This window comes from Drosophila persimilis, unplaced genomic scaffold (genome assembly GCF_003286085.1).
Source record: "Drosophila persimilis strain 14011-0111.01,24,50 unplaced genomic scaffold, DperRS2 tig00000124-arrow-pilon, whole genome shotgun sequence".
In the NCBI taxonomy this organism is placed as follows: Eukaryota; Metazoa; Arthropoda; class Insecta; order Diptera; family Drosophilidae; genus Drosophila; species Drosophila persimilis.
In genome coordinates, this window is record NW_020825294.1 from 614240 (window position 1) to 639864 (window position 25625).

Below are 25625 nucleotides of genomic sequence, written 5' to 3' on the forward strand. Positions count from 1 at the left end.
GGCCAACTTTTGAGCAGATGACTTACCTGCTCCGGGATTATGCTTAACTTTTGTTGGAAAATCAAAAACTTTTACTAACCCACACACACACACACACAGACACACAGAGAGGGGTCTCCTGTTGGCCACTTTGGATGGCCACTGCCAGAAGGGATTGCCATGGCCACACATACCACACCACATCCAAAAGGGGGATTTCGTTTACGAATAAAGTAATTTTTTAATCCCCTGCTCGGGTTACCACTCGAATCCACAGTGCGTGGTGGGGCGACCTTTTATAACCTTCAAATGAGCACCAAGCAGTCGGTTAGCAGGTGGGCTGCGGGGTGCGGAGTGTGTGGTGTGGGGTGTGGGGGATGCAAATAACAATTTAATTATGAACATACTCTGTCTTGCCCGTCCTCTTCCTCTGTGGAGTGTGTCCCAATACGAATTCAAGGACAAATTATAGCCATAAAGTTACCGTCGGCAGCAGCCTCTGGGATAAGCTGAGAGCTCATTAATGTCACATTCATGGTGGCACTCTCCATCTGGATAGAGCATAAAACGAGACCAAAATTCTATCAGGGCATATCCCAGGACTGGGACTGGTATCCATTTAAATTGAGTGCACACACAACAAATTGTTTATGGGCGTGTGCTGTGCTCTGCTGTGCTCTGCTGTGCTGTGCTGTGCATCTCTCTATCTCTCGCTCTGGGCCAGTGCCCCAGCGAGTGTCGTCTGTGAGGTAATTAACGTGGAGTCCCCCCACTCCAGCAGGCAGTAAAATAATCAAAATTAGCCAGAAAACGCCATCATCGTTTTGGGGCGGACTTTTTTGTTTGGAGGCGCAGCAATTTATTTTTGCTTGCATTTTGCTATCCACCAGAAGGACCTGCTCTGGCTGTGGCTGTGGCTGTGGCAGGCGAATTATAAAGGGATTTGCCTTCAAATTGTGTTTGGGGTTCGATCGAAAGGGTATGGCTCATAGACATTAGAGGGGGCTATTACATGGTAATGGAACTAATTGTGTATATTCTAGGGTAAAAGATAGAGATGTTTGCTTTGCCTCAATGGCTTGTTTTTTATGTCGGGCAGCATTAAAAAAGCATCAGATTGTGGCAAATACTTATAAAATTTAGCCAGAACCCTCGTAAAGACATACGAGGCAGCACATTTCTCAATTTCCATAATAAAAAGTACCGAAATCTAATAAAAACTACAGTCGTATATGGAAAGCCGTATTTCTATTTGAATGTGGAATATTTTAACAAATATCTATCTTTGAAAAAATAGCTTTAAACAACCTTCGAGAGAGGCTTTTCCTGTGGCTAAATTTATGTTTACCCCGTCGCTCTAATTAAATTTAATATGCATATTGCCAAGGCATTTGAAGTGGCCAGTGGCCAGTGGCTAGTGGCTAGTGGCCAGTGTCCAGGGAACAGAGAACCCGCCCAGAACCAGTTAAAAGGGGAGCGAAGGAAGGTCGGTCGGGCGGCAGGGAGGGACCACCCTTGCGGTTGGTCTGCCAGTGTCTGTGTCCCTCTTTATGTGTGTGTGTGTGTGTGTGTGTGTGTATGGGTAATAAATTTGATTAGTAGGATTTACGGACCGGGGCCTGGGACCCTGCTACGTAAACGCCAAATGTTTCTTGGTGCAGTAAATTTTATGCTAAATAGCAAAGGAAAAAATGGTTGAATGGCTGTCCGTTCGAAGGGAGTTTGTTGGCCTTTTCTTTACTGGTTTCGCCATGGCGTTTCTTCTGTTTTTGCTGTTTTTCCTTTTTCCATTCTACGTTTAACGAGTTGTTACAATAAAATGTTTATTGCATGCTTTATGGCGCTCAGTTGTTTGGCATTTTCCTTGCACTATTTTGCTGCACGACAGACAGAAACGGAAGTGCACAGAAAGTCCGAGAGGCAACCGAAAACTTCGCTTCCTTTGAGCTGGTCCCAGACACCGCGCCCTCCGCAACGCCCCTTCCCATCAGCATCATTTTGCGCTGCCAAAAAGTATGCAACACATCGGCCTCCTCGTCATTAACGTCATTATCGGCTCATAAAGCCGGAGAGCTGCAAGGGGGCAAAAAATGCCCACAAATGATGCCAAGCATCGGTCGAGATAAAGCCGCTTCACGACGTGAAGTGCCGTCGAAATGGCCAAGATTTCGACTCCTTGCTGTGGCTGCGGCTGTCAGTCCTGCTGTGAGGCTGCTCTGAAATGCAGTCAATGCCTCCTGGATTTGCCATTCACTCTACTTCCGTTCACTCATTTCCAGCCAAAATTATGCGCATTGGACTGCTTTTGGTATTGAAATTACGAGCATTTTCCACTACCCCCCCCCACTCCCCCCGCACTCCCCACCCACTCGTGTTTTTTTGGCTCCGACCGCTCGTTTGTGTGCTGCTGCTCTGATGATGATGGCATCCACACCCTGCCCTTGTGTGCCTCTGTGTTTGTGGTTCAAAAGTGAAAAGGAATTTTCTGTGTGCCCAACAAAAAAAATGCACTCAAAATGCATTTTGATGATTTGCGCTGCAGGGACATAAATCTACATATCCCGAAATTTAGAGCGAATGCATTGAGCTGAACGCTTGAAAAGGTGCCAAAGAACGCATCTTCAATGATTTTGATTGTAAGATTTGATATGGTTTTCAATATATTATATTTAAAGGTTTTTCAATGTTTAAATCAACAAAATTTTAATGTATTTTTTCGTTTACTTTTCATTGCAGGTAAGCTTTGATGAACTTAGGAAACAGACAAGAAGTCTGTTTTCGTTCGGCCTTAAATTTTATAATAGGGGTAAATACTTTTCAAATATATTAAGAGTCTTGAAAATTTCCTAGGACGTAAGTTGTTAATTTTGCAATTTTGCAACTCTTGTATTCACTGCTCTGCTCTACACTTTGTTGCTGTTTTCTGTACCCTGATCGTGATCGATCCTGACTCATCGGGCACCCGGCACACCGATAATCACTCTGCATTTTGTCTGTTTTGTGCATTGAGAGCAGTGCAGGCGCAATAGTCTTATCTTTTGATCTTTATTGCATCTACGAGCTTTGCTCTCTTCACACGCAATGCACATGCTCTCCTGATTGCTTCGTTCCCTTGCTCACTGAGAATCAACAACAACAACAATGCGAGCGCAGGGCAATCTACACTTTGTTGCTCGTTTCGATCGATCGTCTCGAAAAGCGGGCCTCGTCTTTGCGTTTCACGAGCACCGCTCTCAATCTCACGCCATGCACGTGCTCTCCCAATAGCTTCATTACATTGCTCTCTCTCAGTGATGTCATCTATCGCTCTCTCAGCTAAAATAGCGACATTAATGTGCACCGCAGCTCTCTAGCTCTTTGAAATTACGAACCAAGAAACGAGACTACACCGGTACCCTTCATGTACCGTAATGTATGCTTATTTTGTTCTTTATTCAATCATCTCTCATCACCCAATCATAAACATTGAGCTTTATAAAAATGGACATGGATATTTATACCGTTTGCCAATCGATTTCATGATACATTATTCCCCAGGCACACAGCACCGCCAATTGGGATTTATGAGCACTTAAATAAGCTTCATTTCGCTGCTCAAATTATCTGAATGAACTGATGAAATTATAATTTCCGACCAGCTATATATACATATTAACATATCGCATTAATTATTATGCATTTTTAAAAGAGGCTGAAGCGGGAGAGGAACACTTGAAAAGTTTTGCGACACATTTTCTGCATTCGGTTCGATGTTCGGCGGGGGGTGGGGGGCGGTGGAGAATGCTAATAAATCAATGCAAATGCAAACGCCAGAAGCGGGGAAAAAGAAAATCGCAATCAATGACAGCAACACCTACCACCTACCCGAGGGGGAGTGAAGAGGGAGGTGGACTCTGCGTGTGTGCGTGTGTGTGGCTGGGGGCATTAACATAACAGTTATGTGCATATTAAGTGTACATTATGTTCCTTAATCCAGACAATAAAGCACCCAACAGTGCGGCAGCCGAGCAGCAGAAAATTAATGAAATTATGCAACAATTTTACAACAAATCAATGAAACGAAAGCCCCAGTCGGACCTTGCAACATTTCCAAAAGATTATGCGAAAATGTTAATGCCACATGCCACATGCCACTTGCAGGAATCAGGTCAGAGGTTAAATAGAAATATGTATGTTTGTTTCATTCACTTTCCATAGGGATTAGTGTGGGAATTTTATTTTGTAAACGTCAGAGGCAAAAGGTCGATAAGAAATTGTGTATGCGATTAGATTCAGGCCTCATTTTCCGCCACGAACATTGCAAACGCGGCAATCGCCATTAATAATGACGTTTCCCGGATTCAGAGGGGTAGCTAAAAACAAAGAGAGTATTTTGATTAATTTAAAGAACTTACTTTTATATATTCCGTGGATATTTACCATTAGCCAGAGCCAAGAGGCCGAGCACGAAGGCAAGCGATAGGAATTTCATCTTTGAAGAGATACTGCAACAGAAGCTGTAACTGAACTGATGTCTGGACCAGTGGCATTCATTGGCTTTTATACGCTGCCCCACGATCGTTTTGTTATCAGCTAAGGGAAACCCGTATAATCGGCTCTACGGGTGGATTTGCCCTGTTCTGTCTGTGGAATTCCCAACCCAGCGTAATGCCAGAGAAACTGAGAGATTAGCTCTCAAGTTTCAGATTCAATTAGCGGTGCAGCCAGGGAATGAATGCTTCTGTTCTTCAGAAGTGTAGAACCCGTTTGCTAATCGCCTTTGATTGACAAGCGTTCTATGGAATCTACGATGAATGCGTTAATACAGGTTTCTAGCTTGTAAAAAACTTGCTATTGCATTCACGTGTGTTTTACGATATTACTTGGAAGCGAACCTGTAAAAATTCTACATTTGCGGAAGGGAAATACTGCAATTTAAATATTCTTAAGCACAGATCACAGTTTGACATCATTTAAGATTTGTTCAATCCTTGATTCTATTTTTATTTGAAATCGAACATGGTTTTAAATTTTACTCTGTGCCAATAAATATTTATTAGAAGCCGGCACACTTTAAACATTTTCCACTGGTCATTGATTTCCGTATTCGGTTGATTTGGTTATATCGCACTTCCAGATTTTGGCATTCGGCCTGGGCGTGGGGCTGTGGGGTAACCAAAACACTTGTTAGTTTTTCACTTGTTCGACTGCCATATAAGTATTATTTTGTACCAGTTTTCTTCCATTGCCCCACCGACTAGGTACAACATCATCAGAAGAGCCATTGAAAATGTTAAAAATTTCATTTTAAATATTTGCTCGATATTTTGTAGGGACTATTCACTGAAGTGGAACCAAAGTTGAACTGATTTCAGTGACCGCTGTATAAGGAACTTATATATGAATATTTATCCCATATGATGTGTGGGTGGCCCTTATCGGAGTGCGAATTCTCTTGAGTAATGGCCTGTATATTATTTCTCTTTTGCTGATGATTCAGGAAATTCAGAGCAATAATATGAGAAGGGAAAATTGACCATATATTGAGTATTTTTTGTATCCCTAGGGATGAGGAATTTCCTAAAGAACTGGCAATGAGATTCCACAATTATTTCCACGAATTTTTTGGGAGTCTCTTTGTTTTTTTCCTAAAATTAAAATCGTTCAAGCATTAATTCAGAATTTTTTTTTTCCTGCGATTATTCCGTGTAGCAATGATCAGTGCTTGAACTCACGTTTTCCATTCGAATGAAAATTGCAATGGCCAAAGTGAAAACGAATTTCGTTTATTTTAGGGCAAATAAAATGGCAGGATGTGCAATGGAAAAGTGAGAAGAAATGTAAGCAAACATAAATCAGTTCATCATCAGAGTAGGAGGGACTTCGCCCCCCCCCCCTGGGTTCTTGTTCCATTTTTCGCAAATCGTATCGAGGATTTTCTTGTTGTTTGCAAATCGAATACCAAGTGAACTACGAGGAGAATTTTTTTCAATTTTCCCCGCTGCATTTTGCACTATCTGCGATAGTTTCTTTACCATTTCTATGTGCAGGAATAAATGTAATTCGTTAAAATCAAGCAAGGAAAAAAATCCACGGGGCAAATCAAATGAGGGAGCGTCTGAGTGAGTGGAAAAGGAGTGGAAATTGAGGTGAATGCTGAGGAGAATGATGAATGCAAAGGGGAGTCCCCTAAATTTTGCCCCTAACTTGCAAATCAACTCAGAATTGGGGTCCGTTGTCCTACTATTTTTTATATATTTAAATTTATTTTTATTTGGGGAAATTTTCCTTTTTATTTCGTTGCGCCAGGGTTGTGGGGGGAGGGGGGGAAGGGGCAGACATGAAGCGACATGAAAAGCTCAGCGAAAAATTTGCGATGCATTTTCATCGACTTCACCTTTTCAGCAGGAGTACAGTCCTTAATTTATTTTATTTTTCATTGTACTTTCGTGTCTCCCTCTCGTTTCTGCCTGTCTCTTTGGGGCTGCTTCTTTCCGCCAGGTCCTTCTGCAATTTATGTGCATACAAAATAAGTCCAACAAAAAGGAGGGACAACTTTTTAAGTGCGAAAGTGCGCTTTTGTGCCACACTGCCACAGCAGGCTTTGTAATCAGATTTTCAAGTAGTTTGTTCATTAATTAACAAATATATACAAAAAACACCACAAAAAAAAAAAATAGGATTAATTATCTGTAAAATATATATGTATTATATTTAAATTACGATTTTTTCCATCTGAATTTGTATATTTTTTATTGCATACTTTCGGGCTGCAACATAAGAACTTTTCTCCATCAATATTTCTAAATAAATTATGAAACAAATCTCCTGCATAGCCCACTCCTTTCCTCCGGGAAAACTCTTCCCTGGAGACAGCTTAATTTAATTTCGCATTTTTGTCAATATTTATCAGAGATAATGTTCTGCCTCTGCCTTGAGTTCTGCTCTAAAGTCCATTAGCTTAGGTCTATTAAATTAGAATAGAGAGAATTCATCTATTCATTCGAATGATTCATCTTTAATGACAGCCATGGCATATTTTCCTTTCAAACTTGTACCAAAAATGATAAATGCTGCCATCAAACTGATAAGGAAATATACGTACAGTATATTGGAAAGATACATATATACTGCTGTTAGAGCTCTTTAATCAAATTACGCCACAGGACACACACACACACGCGCACGCACACGCCCGCCCCCAGCAGGCAAGGCATCCTAGCAGCTCGCTCAGACAATAAAGTTAATTAATTTACTGGGCCTCGACTTGGACACTGGGTTGGATATCGGGGTCTCCGGTCCACTTGGTGCGGTTGGCCTTTGGCTGAGGCTTTCGGGGGTTTCGTGTGGTGCCAAAGTGACACGCGCTGGGGGAATGTCAAGTCCTGGCCAAAAGTGCATCGATGTCGTGCGGCGTGCGTGTGCAGTAAATTAAATTTCGTTGGACACACACTCTTTGGCAGCTCTGACAATCTGCAGTTATTACGTGTGAGTACCCGCTCACACACAGGACTCTGAGCGATTGTTTAAATGCCCTGGCATCCTTTGCGACCGAACTAAATATGCAAATCACGAACGAAATTCGATTATAAAATATTAATTTATTAATTTGCATTCCATCCTGGGCACACCCCTTCTCGCCCCACCCCCGTCTAATCCATTCATAAATCAAAGCGAGACCTGTTAATGTCCTTTATTTAAAGGATCCCCCACCCACCTCCCCCCCCCTGCCCAAACACATTTACATGTCACCTTCCAGGCCCTTCATCTATGGTTATAATCGAATGCGCTGTTGTCAATTTTCATGCCACAATTTATGTTAATTTAGTTGTTGAACCTTTCTTGAACCCAGAAAATGGTTTGGGCGCTCAGCGGAGGGAAAGTACCCGAAAAGAGCAGCCATTACGCACACACACAAAACACATGAATGGATGATGGGACAACAATCCATTAGTGGGTTACTAACGGTACACCCCGGCCGCCATTTTGTGGCAACAACTGCAAATCAATGCTCTGACATGTGAAAAATGGCAAGTCAGGGCCATACCATACCCTTTACCCGAGGCAAAGAGAGGGTTTTATGATTTACTAGAGAAGTTCGCGCATTTCTAAACGGCGATATTATCAATTTGCTGTGTCATGCCCAAGCATTTGCACGTCGCCAAAGACTGGGTATTTTGTTGTTGGATTTTGGGGACCGACTCAGCTGCCCGAGGTACCGCGGTACCGCTGTCAGAGGCGAAGGATAGCCCAAAAAAGAATTGAAATACCATGAAATGGGATTTGTGCCTTATGCAATATCTTGGTATTTTATAGGCTTTGATCCAATCCAGACTATTATGACATATTTTCTTCCATGAAAGGACTGTTGTATCCTTCGAGAAAATGCCAAAAACTTTAGTTAAATGATTATCCATCTATCCATCTATCCACCTTTCTCTCCATCAATGTGTCTTCCAGGGTACCTGTAAATTCGAGCCCCATAGGGGCTGCTGTTGTTGCTGGCTGATGCTTATGTTGAATGTCTATTATAATATTGCCATATTATTTTATGCATGCGACTGCGGCTCTGTGTTTGTCTGTGTGTCTCTGCTAAGTGTGTGTGTGTGGCCCACACATAGAAATTTTGTGATTGTGTCTGCATTTTCGTAATCAACCTCATGATAAATCGTTTGCGCAAAATTTATTGAGTTTTTGCATGACATTACCAGGAGCGACAGCGACAGCAGCTGCAGCACGAACGCAGAAACCACCCATAATAATGGCAGAGAGTAGTCCTTTTCTTTTCTTTTTTTTTTGGGTTCCATGCCCGTTCTTTTTGGCTGTCGCTGGCATTTTATCTCCACCATATATCCATATCCTTTACATCTCATCCCTTTATCCTGTGCTACTTATAATTTCGGGCACACATACTGGGTATCCTTGAATTTCAACCCGTTGGAGCCTGGCTAATGGATTGTGGAGGCTCCCGTTTACATTCATGCAAATGGATGTGGTACTTCAATACCTCCTCAGATGGGAGCTTTCTTCCTCTTGCAAGAGCAAAAGAAATATTACTAAAAGCAATTAGAAATTCCATGATAGTTTGAAAGTTCATTTACAGAATGCAAATCGAAGCAATTATTTCCTGTTACACCCATTTGACAAAAGATAAAAATCAATTTTCATCTACAGTCTACAGTCTGGGAGGCATCCTCCGAAATGCAATTTGCAGAATTGAATCAATGTATGTCCTGTATTTTTTGGGGGTCCATGGCATCGGCATCGACATCGACATCGGCACCGACATCCTTATCGTGTTTGTCCAGCTGCTGCTGCAATTGCTTTGCCGAAAAATATCTCTAGAACACATTTCTCCATGTAAACCAATCGCAGTTAGATTTATATATTGTACATATAAATAAAATATACATACACGCATATATCTATCTATCTATTCGTATGTGTAATTGATGAGCGAACCGTTGGATTGTGTTTTCGGTACAGGATGCCTGAGCATTTTCCTTGAATTTTTCCTGCCTCTTCTACGGAATGATTGATGACCAAAATGATTTTTCCCATTGAATTTTGTTTAGTTTTTTTTTCGTTTCCGTTGCTTTTACCCACTCTTTAATTGAGATAACGTAAATATTTTTCCCCAAATTGTAAAACATTTTGCATACTATACTATGGACACATATAAATATTTTTGTTCATGCATAAATATGGATTTTTGGGAGGCAGGCGGCACTTTGATGCCATTAAAAGCCATTAACATGCCTTAACACTTTTGCTCTGTTTTTATGATTCTAAGCTGACCAAATTTATGCTAAAATCATTTGGATATATCGTATATTTTGCATATATTTTGTTTATTGGTCTACGATGCTGCTTGATTCAATTCTCATATAATTTTTTGCCATAAAAGGGGAATCTCTTAGAGAGAATTTGGTTGCTTTAAATATACAATAAATATATGAAATACGTATTTAAATATTCATAAAATTGAATTAAATATAAATGAATTCAGTTTATTTTTCATCAGAAAGCAATCATGGGGCAAGCATATATAATTTTTATCTCACATTCTGTTCCAACTTAAGGAAGACACCTCTAATGGCATGAAAATACTGCACTGTAATGTAAGTTTTACAACTGGATTAAGTCATTAGAGCTACCACTGCCCACAAAAATTGTATAACCCAACAGTAGAGATGGAGAGGGAGAGAGTGGAGCCCCAACTATCGTAAACACACTCGAAACAAGTGGCAGATGGACATGGGACTGGACAATGGCACTGCACTGCACTCCATCCTTGAGGCTTGTCGTCAATAAAGATGAAATTATGAGTGGGGAAACCCTTGACTTATATGGGTTATTATGCCCGGCCCCCGCCTCAGCTCCCCCCCCCCGCTCTAGAGATGAAATTTATTTATGAAATATGGCTAGAGGGATTTCAAAGTCCGAAGCCAAAAACCAAATGACAAATGAGTGGACTCTGTAGTGGGGGGGACTGGAAGTGGGGGGGAAGTCCAGTCGTCTGTCCCTGGTCTTGTGGTGGGACATTGTGCCAGTGCATGAGCATGAATGAAAACTATTAGCCTGACATGTTGACTGCCAACGCAGGCAGTGGGGGAGGGGAGGGGGGTGTAGTGCGGACTTTGGGGGGTTAGAAAAAGAACATCATTGTGCAGTTGTTAGGTGACTCCTCGCACAGACAGGCCAACCAGAGATGGACCTACATGACACAGGAACTGCATATGTCCTCTGCCAGACGGAGAACAAGTTTTTTGGTTTTTGCACCCGACTGAACCCCCCAAACACAGCCAAAGCCAAAGCCAGGGGTCAGGAAATGATACAAAAGCCATGCAGCAAGGCAGCAAATACGAACAAGTGCTCTCAAAAAAAAATCTAACCCTCTCCAATCCCCATTTTGTGATGTGGCAGTGTGTGGATGCATCATCCGGTGTTCTGTTGGCCATGTTCGTCGTGTCGCTAATGTCGCGCTCTCTCCCTCTCTCTCCCTCTCTTTATCTCTGGAACAACAACAGCAGCAGCGGTTTTGTGGACAGCAGAAATATTTTCTGTCATCGTTGGGTTTTGGGTTTCTAATGCGATCACAGCCAAGGGTTTTTGGTGGGTTTTTGGCCTGTCTTCAAAGCCAAAATATAAAGAATATATTTTATTTAATATCTATTACTTTTTACCTTTAGAAAGTGCTAAATATATCTTTTAGATTGTTAAGACCTTGCTTGATATTTTCAGAAAATTTGCCTCACACAAATCCTCCTAAACACTTTTGTTGTAAAATTTTCCAATTCTTCGGAATCGCTTCACCCTCTGCTACTAGGCCACACTGGGAGAGGGAGAGGGCGAGAGCGTCATAGCTATCAGTATTCCATTTTTATGCTCATATAAATACGGCGGCACACACATCATATAAAAAGCTTTCTGTGAATGGTTTAACGATGAAAGACAAGCCCAAAAAATGGCGACTAAAAATATCAACAAAAAAAAACGAAAAATTGAGGAAAGCCGAAAAAAGGGACAACAACAAAATATTTGTTTGCCTTATTAAAATTCCATGCAAATTCGCTTGTGGCGACTACGGTGGGCGTAATCCCCCCACCCCCTGCCATGCAACATCATGTGTGTGTGTGTGTGTGTGTGGCAACAATTGTTTCGACTGCAGAGCAGCAGGAAAATAAGTGAAAACCTAACGAAAAGTTATTTCATATGCGCACCAGACAAAACAGTGGAGCAACAACCCTCGCATCCACAAAGAAAAAAGAAACAAAAATGGAAAAGGACGAGCGTTCGAGACGAGCCAAGGACTTTTCCTGCACAAGGACCACAAGGAATGGGCGTAGGGGGGTGCGTGCGGCGGCGCTGATGTGAGCGCGCGTGTTAAGCATATTTAGTTCATTTATTTCAAATTAGATTCCTTTTTTTTTTGGAGCGACAACAAAGGAATTGCCACGACGGCTGGCTGCTGGCAAAGGGCTGTGGAGGAAGGACGAGTGTCAGCATTGATAAGAAGGACAACTGTCTGTCTGGCTGCTGCCCTGCCACTCTTGTGCCACACTGATGGCTGCTCATTTTGGGGGACTTTGCATACATTTTCAAATTATTATTCAGCATTTATTTTGCCACACAATCGCTCGTTTGCTAAGAATCCTATTACACAACATATACGAGGACGAGCACGAGGACGAGCACGAGCACGAGCACGAGTGGATATATCCTTCTCCATTTGCTGATTAAAATGGCCATGACAAGGGTGTTTCCTCTGTGTGTCCCCCGAAAAAAAGGGTTAAAATTACAATAACCGAAAGTGCGCTTAAATTTTGGGAATTGTTTGATGTGCCTTTGGGTTTTCCCTCTCCATACATTTCTCCACTTTTTCCACTTTTTATTTTTGTTTGGCAGTTTTGTTTGGGTGTGTGTTTGAATGGTTCATTAGGTTAGTTCTGTGCATGCATTCGAGTGGGCTCTGGGACTTGATTCGGACTGAGGGACTAGCTCGGAAAATAAATAAATAATTCAGAGACCTTTGTGGGGGGCTTGACAACTGGTCAGCTTTTGGTTGAGACGGCAAGGGGATGTACGGATCTCTTAAGTGAACATATAAATATAGCTATTTTGGGGCTATGTGAGGCATGAGGCGGAAGGGGTTTTCAGCGAATGAATGTCCAAATTGTAGTGATATTTTTTAGAGGCCTTTGTTTTATGGGGAAACTTTTAATTGGAAAATTAAAGAGATTTTAGATTTTCGAGATTGAACGATTCATTTAAAAATTATACAATGCAACACAATAATAAATACAAAATAAATAAATAAATAATATAATAAATAAATAGAATAACAAATACAAAATATAATAAAAATTAAAAATAAAAAATTTAGATTAAATAAAATTATAATTAAAACTATAAAAAAATAATACAGAAAAATTATACAAAATAATAATTAAATAAGACAATTTGTATATTTTAATGTCTTAAACGTTTAAAATGTAAATATACATAACTTATAAATTGAAATCTTTTTGGAACAAGTTTATTGATGTTCTGGAAGACTATACTAAATAACAGAGTGTATTTCAAACCCTAAAATAGCTTATTTCTTATCGATCCGCAAAACTTATTGAACAAACTTGTATTTGCTACTTGAAAAGAGTTTTTCTTACTCAAAAGATCATGGAAAAGACCAGTCTTTTGTCCTCGCTTGTCATCGGCTCACGGGAAGACTTTTTAGTTTGTTTTGTGTAAAAGGAAACATATTTCCCTGTGCTAAAATATGTTTTCAACATCAAAATGTTGCTCTTTGCTAAAATGTGCCTACAATACGTGTCTCGTTTCTCTGCAAGCAGAAACCTCTTCGATATTATTGCTGCCATCAGCCTGCAAAATGCTGCAACATTTTTGTGTCTCGTACACCTGAATATGCCCTCGGGGGGCACCTATGTATGTACTCTCCCGAAGAGGTTGGAATATTGCTTTTGCGGGGCTTTAGTTTTAGTCTTGTTTTTCCCTGCATCAATGTCCTGGCCCTTGGACCCTGCACTGCGCTTTGTTTCCATCGAAATGAGCAGCGGCTGTGGCAGTGGCAGTGGCTGTGGCTGTGGCAGTGGCGGCATGTGTTGTGCATGCTAAATTGTTTTTCTTTTCTGTTGTTGTTCCCCCTTCAATTTTTTAGGAATTTTTTTCCTGGCCCTTTACGGCTCAGGGCTCAGGGCTCAACCGGCTACTTGGCTGCTTGTTTGAGTTTATTTTTCATTCGTTTTTTGTTCGTATAGCGGGTATTTTTTGCTGCCCCCTGGTTTGGCGCTCGGTTGACCTTTTATGAAATCAGCCAAAAGTCGTTGAACGTTACTTGGGCCGAGAAACGGGTGCCCCGTACCCAAAAGAGTCAGGCAGCTGTCAAATATTAGTTCTTGTTAGTGGAAGGCAGGACGAACGAGCACCAGTGACGGGTGGTACGGGGCACGGGGGGGGGGGGGGGGGGGGGGGAGAGCCTGTGTGTACATGTTGCGACCAACATTGTTGGTCAACACATTCGTCCCGTCCCCGTTCTGTCCCCATTCCTGCCTCTCTGCCACTTGTTATAATTGTGTTTGCGTTTTTCAATCTTTTCTTTTCTTTCCTTTATTTTTTTGTGCAGCGTTTTCCCCTCTTTGCAAGGAGTCTCCTGCACATCTTTTGCTTGTTCGCAATGTCATAAAATTTTTGCTTGCTCAGCAACATTCTTCTTTTGCTTACTCAACACTGGCTCTTTGCTCTTTTCATCCTCTCCCTCCGGCTGGTCCTGCGACATCCTTTTGGCATTCAGTTTTGCGGTACTTACAACGCCCTGCCCCCCCGTGCCCCCCTGCCCCCCTCCTCGCTCTGTTTCACTCTGTTTGATTGAACAGCGAATTTATCCCAAGATCCAGACAACAGACAACAGGAAATTGTCTTATTGTGGGTTTGGTCGAGAGGGAGGGCCGTGTCGGATGGCGAAAGGGTGTGTCCCCACAAGGGTCCGACCAGTCCAGACCTCAACAAGTAATAAATGGTTTAACAATCATAAGACAAGAGATCATCTTTGTTAAGTATCCCCCAAGCCCTTACAATTGTCTGATTCCTGAATTGAATTCACTGTCGATAACTTAAATCCCTTTAAACCCTGGCAATCCTTTAGTTTTATAATTTACGGCCTCCACCTTTGTTCGGCTTGGCAGAAACCCATTAAACAAATTAAAAATGTGCAAAAAACGAAAGGGATTTCCGTTTACTTTGAAATGTGAACAGATACCCACAGATATCGAGGGGATGTTGACTTTCGCCGTGGTCCTGGGGGCCAGTTCAAGCCAAGGACAGAGCCAGACACTCAGACATTCAACTATGCAAATCTCAATAGAGAAAACCCTGCACCTGCACTCTCGAACGAAAGTTTTATGTTTCATTTTAGAACGGGATTCACAGGGATTCACAGGGATTCACGGTGGGACCCCTGTCTGAGCGAGGGCACAGTGTGTGGAGAAATGCCAAATCTAGTGGAGGGTTATGCCCCGACACATCCATCAAGTCGTGCGGCCCAATGGCAACCCCTGAATGCATTAGCCATAACTCTCATTATGTGGCCCCCAAGGGTCCGGGTTTCATGCGTGGTCCAAAGACCAGCGAACCATTCAATCACGCCATCGCGCCCCACAAAACGCCTCTACTCCATCGAATGGGGTTTTTAATGCGAAAAGGGATCTCTGGCAGGCCAGAAATCAACCACAATTTTAGGATTGGTTTGGTGGATGCACTATAGTAGCGGTGGGAAGGCTTTGGGAGGAGTCATGCACACGACATGTATGTTGTTTTTATAGTTTTCTGTGCAATGCCAGCATAAATATGCTGCGTGCTCTTTAGAAACGTTTTATGGAAGTATTGCGATAGGAAATATTGTAGTGCTTTGAATCAGCACGAGATCCAGGTGTCTTTCCCTTCCACTCGTGTCACGCTGCCATCTCTGGGATGTGGTTTTCACCCTGTGTATTCACTCCTAGTGCATATCCTTATGCCATTTGCTGTTCGAATTGGATTGCAGATTCCTGCTCCAGCGAAAGGGAACCGGAAGGTGCAACAAATTATTCGGACTGCAGCAAAATGGATAAATGAACGGGGACTCTGCCTTGTCCTGCCTTTGCCGTTGCTGGAACGAGGAAAAGGCAGTTTGCTGCTACGAGTGCTCCTACGGCTTCTCTGGTGCACCACTCCCGTGGTGATGAATGCGAGGCCTGGCCACCTGGCCACCTGGGCCACTGGCAGCTTCAACTCTCGAACTCTAACTCTAACTCTCTAACTCCGTGATTCTGGGATTCTGTGACTCTGGGGCCGGGCATCACGGGCATCCCGGGCATCAGATTGGAGAGCGCCGTCCAAGTGGGGAGTCGGATTAATTTGCCACTGATAGCACTGGCGGCGCCTGGGCTTCCCCTCTCCGCTCCCAAACTTTTGGTGTTCTTTTTCCCCAAAAACTTTTTCGCAGTTGTGCAAATTTGTGCAGCAGCATAGCATCACGGGGAAAGTTGAAATGAAATACAGGAGAGGCATACTGGAGAGCGTGGAAATTGGAACGTGGTACGTGGCGTGTGTCCCGTCGTGTCGGCTAATCAACTTTTGCAAATTTTCGCAGTAAAAAAAAAAGAAGTGGATATTGCGTTCCCCCACAGCCCTGCCACTCCTGCCTGTCTCTTTGTCCAGGGCCCAAAGTGGGTTAACAACATTTAAAACTATTAAAGTTCCCTGTGCTCTAAAAGTTAATTAAGTTTTCTATCCGTGTAATTGAAGCCTGAAGCCATTTGTTAGTTGGAAAATCAGTCGGACAACAAAACCCGATTAGTTCTGATGAAATGATGGGAACATAAAGAAAGGATTGCCGGCACATACACGAGCACTCTCTAATATAAATTACCATAATTTTAATGGAGAATGGCATTAAGAGATAATTATGTTTTGTGTGTGTTTTGCTTTGTTTCCCAAAAATTATGTTATTAAATCATGCAACAATTCCGTATCCTATATTCACGCTATCCTCAAGCTAAATTGGCTTCGAGTTTAATGTGGGATTATAGAATGGAAAGTTTTAAGTTGTTTGCCATTACAAGGGGCCAACTATTCTGACAGGATCTGGTCCTGCGACTGCCGCCTTCCACCAGCAGTTGATACAAATGTCTGTGGGCATTATATTTTATTGGTTGAAGTTGGCTAACGATTTATATTGGATATTTTGAATGTTTCAGCTTAGCATACAAATAAATAACCAGCCCGCAGTGCCAGACAAGACATCTTTCTTAGTCCCGAGTCCCGAGTCCCGAGTCCTGCCGCCTTATCCTTTCTCCCTGGTGCTGCTTCACACAACATCATTTATATTCAACTTGTTTTCGAAGCGTCTAGAGAGCCCTGTAGACTACTGGATGTGTGTGTGTGTGTGTGTCTGTGCGACAGGCAGCCATTTTTGCGTGTTTTTACAGCATTATGTGGTGGGTCGGCTGTGTGGGCGGGTGGTGCGGTGTCTGGTGGCCTGGCGTTGTCCCGTCTGGATTGCACGCTTCAGTGGAACGCACAGGCAAATGTTGTTGCTCAATCGAAAGTATCAAATTGCCCACAATAACACTTAAATCCAGAGCGTCTCCCCCCAAGTCGAAGTCAACAGCTGAGCTGGTGGATGGCCTGGTGGGGTGTGGGGTGTGGCCCTCGGTCGGTGTCAAGGAAATGAGCAGACCAAATAAAAATGTTCAAAAACTCAACAAGAAATACTGTCAACATTTGTTGGCTAGTGTTCGGTTAATCGAAGGAAAATATTTGAAAATACTTGAACATTTTATGGCGCCAGAATGCCATCGAAGAAGAAGGCTAGATTTTTGTGGCCAACAAACAACCATAAAAGAACAAACATGAAAGAGATGGAAAAACAGACCAATAAATATGAAATTGTGGAATTTTAGACTTAGGCGAGTATTTTAGTGCCTTGGGAGACGGCTTATTCTCCAGAAAATCAGAAAGAGATGCACAACAGTTCAAAAGTAGCTTGACTCATAACGAATGCATACCCTTTCGCTTATGGGAAATTCATACAGCGATTCAATGTGGCTTTCTCATCGTTCCAAAAGGGTGCAAAATGGAACAGTGGAACTTGTGGGTTAGCTAAATCTTGGCGCACGTGGAATCGTACATTCTTTTGACATTTTTAAAACCTTTATCAACCAAAAATTCTATTTTAAGCTTCTTTTAAAAATCATCCTTCAAACCAAAGAACAACCATCGAAATCTTTTATGTTCAAGGCACTTAAAATTGCTTCTTTTTGCATGCAGATCTGTACAGAAATGTATTCATGAAAGCTCCTCTCATTATAACATTTTCAATAAAATTTGTTCCCAACGGGTCTCTGCCTCTCTGTCTCTCTCTCTCACTGTCGTTCTAATAAGCCAAGCCTCAAATTTAGCTGCAACTCCAAGTCGAACTCCAAGCCGATTCTTGGACATCTCAATCGTCCGCGAAACGAAGTTCTCTGCCAGCAATAAGTGTCATAAACTTTCCTGCAGCATTCCTTTTTTATTCCTTCGCATTTCGCTGGCAAATCTTGGCAAGTATCAGAGCCAACTTATTCAATCGCAAATGTTTGAAAAGCAGACACCAGAAAAGAGAAAAAGAATTGAAGAGTTTTTCGAGGAAGTCGGGTAAACAGCAGTGAAGCAAAAATGGCAATGGGAAAAACTTTGCAATGGCTGGAGCTGAGGCTGCCAACCATTCGATGGACAGAAGACAAAAACAAAGCAGCGACCAAAAAAGAGGAGGAGAAGCTTCCTCCTGGAAGCAACTGCTGTGCAATCGTGTCAAATATTAAAACATGAAATACATATTAAACGAGCACTGAGACTAAGCGGAATACCAATTGGAAGAGGAGTCCCCCATTCCCATGCCCATTCCCAGTCGCCGTCGCAGTCTCAGAGTCTCGTGTAAACAGGAGCACAATAAGTTTGAAAATATATACAAAAAATATACTCGTACTCGTACGTATATACAGTCTGCTGTTGGATGCATCCACTATCCTGTATCCTGCCATAAAGCATTGCAAATCAGTAGAAACAAAAACAGAAGCCGAAAAACGAAAAACGAAGGCAAAAATCAACCATCTGAAGCGAAAGGAGAGGAGTTCTAATGGCCAGAAAAACAGATACCAGATATAGGAAAACCCCTCGCATTGCCAGCTGCCTGAATGGCATATAAAAACTATATCAGAAGGGAGAAATAAATAAACCCAGGCTACGATTCATGTGGATATAAATAAACTAAGGGAATATCAAAAGAAGCAGAACGAATGGGGGAGGGGAAAATGCGAATAAAAGCATAAAATTGATACCCTATCTATATGGAATGTGCTTCAACCGAACAGTACAGTCGTTTCCAACTAATTTCAATAAAGATTTACATACGAAAAGACTTTCTTACGAGGGATTTACATGGAACCACATCTGATTCCTGCCTCAGGGATAGCTCTGCATTCCTAAGACACCCCAAAATGCTTGTAATCATATTGTTGCTTACCCCATAATCTGAGAAAGACCCTCGCCAAGGAGTACCAAAAAGGTACTGCGAATTCCAAAAAAGATGACACTAATGACCTTCTGCTAATGCCACCAAATGTTCGACTTCTTGTTCTTTCTTTTTTGCTGCTGCCACGCATCTGACGCGGAATGATGCCCCAGCTGTGCTTCCAGCTAACGAGAAAACTCTCTCTCTCTCCCTCTCTCTCTCTCTCTCTCTCTGTCTCTGACTGTCTGTCTTTGTCCAGGGTCAACATTAATATTTGAACAACGTACGCGCTCTCCATACCACCACCAAGCGGACCACAATCCAGTCCAAGTCCATCCGATTCCGACTCGATTTTGGTTCTGTTTATCTGTTTGGCTCTTTCGTCCTGCTGGCTGTTGTTGCTGATTATTCAAGGATCAGAGCCACAAACAAAGCACATGGCAGCCAGCAGCGCCAGCATCACCAGCAGCGGCAGCAACGCAATTTCTTCACACTCTGCGGCGTATAAATTTTGCTAAAAAAAAGAGAGAGCAAACGAAACCCGCAAAATCAGCAAAAATTTTCTAGTGTAAAAACACATTTCGCCACCACCAAGCAGCCAGCAGGAGCGGCCACCATTCTCCTCTCCGGCGGGCGCTCTAAAGGGGGAGGGCGTGGCAAAATATGCGGCGTACGTGTTAAGTGGCAAACGTTTTTCAGCCAGAATCCCAAAAACTGAAGCCCTGGCATAGCTCTGAAGCCCAAAGCTAAAGCCGAGGCCAAGTCCGTCAGTCAGCGTCAGAGACGAGATGTGGACGCGGCCGCGGATGAGGATGAGGATGCGGATGGATGGAGTTCGAGTCAAGTCACGAGGTTTTTGCCACGCATTTGTAAACTTTATAAATCAGTTCGTGTCGAAGCTAAAGTTGGTTCCCCTCGAAAGCAGCGTAGGGGGGTGGGGAGGTTGGCGGCGGGCGGTGGGCGGTGGGCGTGGGACCCCAGCGATGCGTTGCGAAAATATTTCACGTTATTTTTGTAAATTGCATACTTTGCGGCGCTACGCTGTACGTCGATTCGACGACTGAGCTCTTCTTTTGGCGCTGCCTCTTCGCTGGAGAGACCATTTCTATTTGTTATACAGAGAGAGCGAGAGTGCACTCCTTCTGATGACTGAAATGAACAGAGTTTGAAAGTAGCAGCTGGTTGCAGGGGCTGCACTCACTCCTTCTAGGAATAGTATATAGTGCACTTCGTTATCATTTTTGATGATTGCTTGAAGCCTTGGCATGTTTTCTGTATCTTTATTGTTGGTATATTTTTGGGGAAATATCTTGGAAATGTATGAATGAAAAGAGCTGAATTTCTACAGCCAGAGAAAAAAGCGGTGGAATTTTAATATTTACACTTGGATTTTAAAAATGAAACTAATAGATTTTTTGCAGGAAAGGAAATTGTAAAAGGAAAGAGGTTTCTCTTGTATTTTGTCATTAATGTGAAAATAATTGACTTAAATATATTTTAAACATATATAAAATAAGTATATTTCATATTTAATATACAAAAATATGATTTATATATTTTTTGTATTGAAAAAAAGTTTTTTAAAATTTAAAATAAATATATTTGATATTTTTCCATAAATTTGCTCCGTCAAACTAAATATATTTCCTTTAAAAATGAGCATATATTTATTTAATCATTTAAGGCGCTTTATATTTACATAAAATAAATACATTTTGCGTTTAAATCCAAAGGGACTTCTATTTAATTTCACTTTGTTTGTATTTATAAGCCGAATGGGTGTTTTTTTTGGCCCTGAGTTTGAGCAATCTGTTTTACTCCTGCCACTATTTGTTGTTGTTGCTGCTGTAAATCTTTCGTTTTATTTTCAAAGTATCTATAATTATAGTCCAATCCAATGAAAGGTGTGTATCTTCCAAGCAATTAGCCCAAATGGAGGATTAATGCCACTCAATCTATGAACAAATAAATGCACACACAGCCATTATACAATTTCTAATCGAATGCCATTCTCTCTCTCTCTCTCTTTACATTGCAGGTATGTTTGGGTTTTGTGACAAAATCAGATACCGAGTATCGATGCCTAATTGAAGCTATTAAATTGAGTAAGAAACTAAATACCTAAAAGCATTCAATGCGGGGTCCGATGAGAAATTTCATTGTTGCAACTTTAATTAATGGCCATTACAGAGGAAGTAAATTGCTATGCTATGCAGAGCAGTCCATCCCCCCTCCCCTCTGTCTCTCTGGCGTCGGTCGTCTGGCGACTGCTGGGTGGGTGGATGGATGGGTGGATGGGTGTGTGTGTGTGTGTGGGCGTGGCACAATTTCTGCTTTAATAAGCAATTTTTAATTTGCAATTACTCAGAGCATTGTGCGGCACACACTCGAGTGAAGCGATTGTTAAAATTAATTTTTATTGCAAATGCACACACACACACACACACGCGCACGAATTACGTATACGAGGCGTTGGCCCGCACACGCCACCCACAGAACGAACCACAATGTGCCAATCAATGCTCCACGAGTAAACGGATGGATCCAGGATCCATCGGATGAATGCATACAGATATAGAAGTTTAATAACTCTGGTGCTGCGGCTGCTGCTGCTGCTGGTGCCCGTTAACCATGGCTAAGTCGACAACTTGGTCATTAGGGAGCTTTGACCGAAATGTTAATCACATTACCGCAAAACGCTATAACTCCTTCATTCTCTCTCTCTCTCTCTCTCTCTCTCTCTCTCTCTCTCTCTCTCTCTCTCTCTCTCTTTCTCTCTCTCTCTCTGAGGCAACAATAACAATTATTTTGACCAGGCCAACACACACAGAGCAATAGAGAGATGTGTGCGTGTGGCGCATTGAAATAGTAAACCGCAATTTGGCTGCCGCCTGACTCTCATCGAGACCTGCTAACTAGTTGAAAATGCAAACACAAACCGAGAGCCGAGAACTGAGAGAACCAAGAGAAGCCCTCCTCCGCCTCCGCCTCCTCTGTTGCCACGCACCACTCTGAGGCAACAACATAATCAAAGTCTCAACTAAACCACAGGCCGCTCCACACACGCACACACACACACACACACACACACACACACACACACACACACACAGCTAGACAATCGTTGCCCACAAGCCGCTCACTGGGCCAACCCCAGCCACCCCACAAGTTGGGGTTTGCCTGCACTGTCCTGTCCTCTCCTGTCCTGCCCTGCCGTGCCCTGTCCGCCTTCTTGCCCCAATGTGTTAAGCGGAGTTCGATCTGCCGCATGGGTTTGGGGCATGGGCGTGGTGGTGGCGGTGGCGGTGGCGATGGTGGGGTGGGGTGGTATTCTCATATGAGGCTTACAGACCATAATTGTTGGCAAAGTTACCATTTCCTGTCTTTTGCCTACACTGAGCGAAACTTTCACTCAGGCAGAAACTTTGATTAGTTCAATCAATTGAGCAACTCAACTGTGAATAATACTCGTACTCGACGGACGACGCGTCGATAGTGGAAAAATGACTACCCCCACCCACATATTAGCCAACTGAAGAAAATGTGATATGGTAGCGGAAGGAAATGAAAGAAAAGGAACCAATCTTTAGAGGCAACAGCTAGAAAGTTGAGGAATTGTTTGGTTTCGATATAAAATGATGATAATTATTCAAATTCGTGACAGTATGGAAACGTTCTTGCAGCAAGGAAGAAAAAAACTTTGAGGGCATTTATTATAGGAGATTTTTGATAGCTTTAATTGAGAAAAAAAGCCAAGAGTTGTGTTTGTAGCTCTTGAATTGTCTTTGGAGATGTTCCCGAACTTACATTTAGGGAGGGTATTTCTATACAATATTTAAAATATTTTTATTTATTTAATTATATTTTTTTTATTTATATTTTATTTATTCATTTTTTATTTATTTTTATTTATATTTTATTTATTTATTTAAATATTTTTTTGTACCTTCCTTTTTTGCAAGAAATGTTCTACACCAAAATGTTAATACCCTATGGTTCTGAGGCCCTCTTCGAATTCCTTTTGACCTTATCCCCAAAGATATCAAATTTGTAAAACTGATTTCTTGTTTTCCTTTTCTATAATTTGAGTAATTTTTAACGCATTTTTAAATAAATAAAATGCTCGTAAAAATTATCCCTGCCAATACTGGGCTCTTTGCCATGTTTTACCATAAAATAAAATACAATTGCTATACCTTTTCGTACAAGGAAAACCCCTAATTTGCCATATCCATAAAGTATAACCAAGATCTCCTTAAGTATTCTTCGAAAAATCTCAAATTATTTTCCCCGGGCTTTCCGGTTCTCATTGTGTATCCCACGTACGATTAAAAGATACATTGTGTGCGTGTGTGTGTGTCTGTCTGATGGGCTCTCATCGGCCGCCAGTTACAAAGCATCAAATCGATCGATACAAATTACAAAACCAACGTAAGGGCTGGGGGCTTTAGGGCTAGGGATAGAGGATGGACCATGGACCAAGACCAGGACCAGGACCTGGACATGAACGTGGCTGACTGCCACCGCCTGGACGATGCTGGATGCTCTCGGGGGTGGTGTTCGGGGGTGGTTTATCCCCAGATCCCGAACTCCCAACTCCCTTGGCTTCCTTCCTCCCCCGTTTTGGTGCATAGTTGGCGCATTGATGGCTCCCATTCACATTCACATTCACGGAGAATGTCTCTCTCTCTCTGTCCCTTCTCTGTTGTGTGTGTCTCCTTTTGTGCGGTGTGCCTCTCTGTCCCTGTCTCTCATGTCTCTCTCTCTGCTCTTCTCTTCCACTTCAATCATAACTGTGTTCAATTGTTGTTTTTATTACCACATTTTGCTTCACCTTTTTCCCGGGAAGGCACAGGGACAGGAGTTTTGGGAGGCAGCAAATTGGTTGGCTCTGCCTCTTACCCCGCCTCGTCCTCCTCCTGTCGTTATCCTTTGGCGTACATTTTATTTTATTTTTTGCTTTGTTTTTTGTGGTCCTTTATGGGGTTTCAGAGCCTCAGCAACCTTTGCACGGTGCTTATCTTGCGGCCTGCGTCTGCCCCTGTCCTCTGATGTCCTCTCATTTTGTACATGAGATTTTCCGCATGAGAGGCAGCCGCCACAAGCGACTGTGTGTGTGTGTGTGTGGGTGTGTGGCACGTGTGGGTGGGTGTGTGTACCCTGCCCCTGCCCCGGCTTTGCAACAATTGCGCATAATATAAATTAATAATGCAACAATTGCATTTTGTTATGCTTCCACATCTCGCCCACCGTCCACATTGTGTGGCACTGCTGATTTCATTAAATATTTTTGTTGCCTGCCACTCGACCTCCTCCTCCTTGCCTTTTGGAGTCGGGGGGTGTTTTTATTGCCGCTGTCCCTCTCACTTTTACGAGGCTGCTGTGCAGACATGGGCATAACCATTAAGCGTGAGATCTGCAGAGCGAGAGAGAGAGGGAGAGGGACCCCGCCATCAAATGCATTTGGCATACTAACCGATGTGCCCCCACCACACGCTCCTCTCCCTCTGCCCCTGCCCCTCCCCCTTTCGATTCTGGGGCTCCTTTTACGAGGATACCAGGGATAACCAGAGTGCTGGGACGAGTGTTTCCTTTCGTTTCTCCTTCATCGTTTGTTTGTTCTATCAAATGTCGAACAAGATACGTGTTGGGTTTTTTTAATGGCCAACGATGGGCAATGGGCACTGGGCAATGGTCAATGGGAAACGAGATTTGTAGTTGGAACATAACTAATTACTTGAGCAGAGAGATTATAGTAGTTGTTGTTCCTAGAGTTGTGAACAGGAGAAAACACAAGACCTAATGATTCCATTTCCCAGGACCACAGATAAATGGCAGCTACAAGAAAATTAAAGGAATAACATGAGGAAAGGCAATCGGAAACTGTAGAGAAACTGCTTTAAAAGGCCTTTAAACAGTACAGGATAGCGCGAGAAGGATTATTTTAATTGAAAATCGACTCCCACATTGGTGATTGTAGGGAAACTTTAAGCGAAAATATGAATAAACTAGAGGACACGCCCTCAAACGGGTTCCGCTCGATATAACCCATTATAATCAGCTTAGACCGAAACAGGCCTTGCTAATAAATATACATATAGCAGGTACTCATCTAATAAACCGAATGAATGCCAAGATTCAACCATCCATTGTATTCCCAAGGAAACTGCTCCACAAATTTGCTGCTCTCCCCAGGTGCCAGGAGGCGGAGTAGGCTCCTGCCAAGAAGTAGCTCACAATATAGTATATGGATACAACACAATATTTCGTACATCAATGAATCGCCAACTCCTCAATTCTCATTTCAATTAGCATTTGGGCTGTGCGCTCCAATTATGTGCTGCTCCAAGGGGCAGCCATAGCCTCTCTGGGCCATCTAAATGCCATTGACTAAGCAGAAACTACAATATCTAACGAGCAGAAGATGGTCTCGGGGAGATGGGGAATAGCAGCGTGTCTCATTATCAGAAAATATCAATATTAATTAGTATGTATTACGTGACAACTGCTGGTCGGAGCAGTTGCTCTCTCTCTCTCTCTATCTCTCCCTAGTTTCGCTAACAATTTGGCCATGGCTCCTGTGGATCCTGTGGAAAGCTAGCCCGTCCATAATTGTTTT

The 25625-nt window shown here is 42.5% G+C and overlaps 2 protein-coding genes and 1 long non-coding RNA gene across 4 annotated transcripts in view; 1 reads left to right on the top strand and 2 right to left on the bottom strand.

Moving 5' to 3' along the window:
• The window catches only part of LOC6593889 (semaphorin-1A), a 121783-nt gene that overhangs the window by 27591 nt on the left and 68567 nt on the right, over window positions 1-25625 (top strand). The gene's annotated exons all lie outside the window — the stretch shown is intronic.
• On the bottom strand, window positions 4150-4481 carry LOC113565566 (immune-induced peptide 3). The gene is made up of 2 exons (XM_026987919.1): window positions 4399-4481; window positions 4150-4331 (listed from the first exon to the last, which is right to left on the bottom strand). Exons 1-2 carry the CDS (start codon window positions 4448-4450, stop codon window positions 4258-4260), a joined length of 126 nt encoding a protein of 41 aa, XP_026843720.1. The 5' UTR covers window positions 4451-4481; the 3' UTR covers window positions 4150-4257.
• On the bottom strand, window positions 4926-5253 carry LOC113565567. The gene is made up of 2 exons (XR_003408678.1): window positions 5191-5253; window positions 4926-5122 (listed from the first exon to the last, which is right to left on the bottom strand). It is a non-coding gene; the product is annotated as an uncharacterized LOC113565567 (long non-coding RNA).

What these genes read in the sequence shown, in the direction of transcription:
- LOC113565566 (XM_026987919.1), bottom strand. Translation starts at nt 4,450, where the DNA reads ATGAAATTCCTATCGCTTGCCTTCGTGCTCGGCCTCTTGGCTCTGGCT. An exon ending in CCTCTTGGCTCTGGCTAATG is followed by an intron (nt 4,332 to 4,398) that starts GTAAATATCCAC and finishes CTTTGTTTTTAG; the next exon opens with CTACCCCTCTGAATCCGGGA.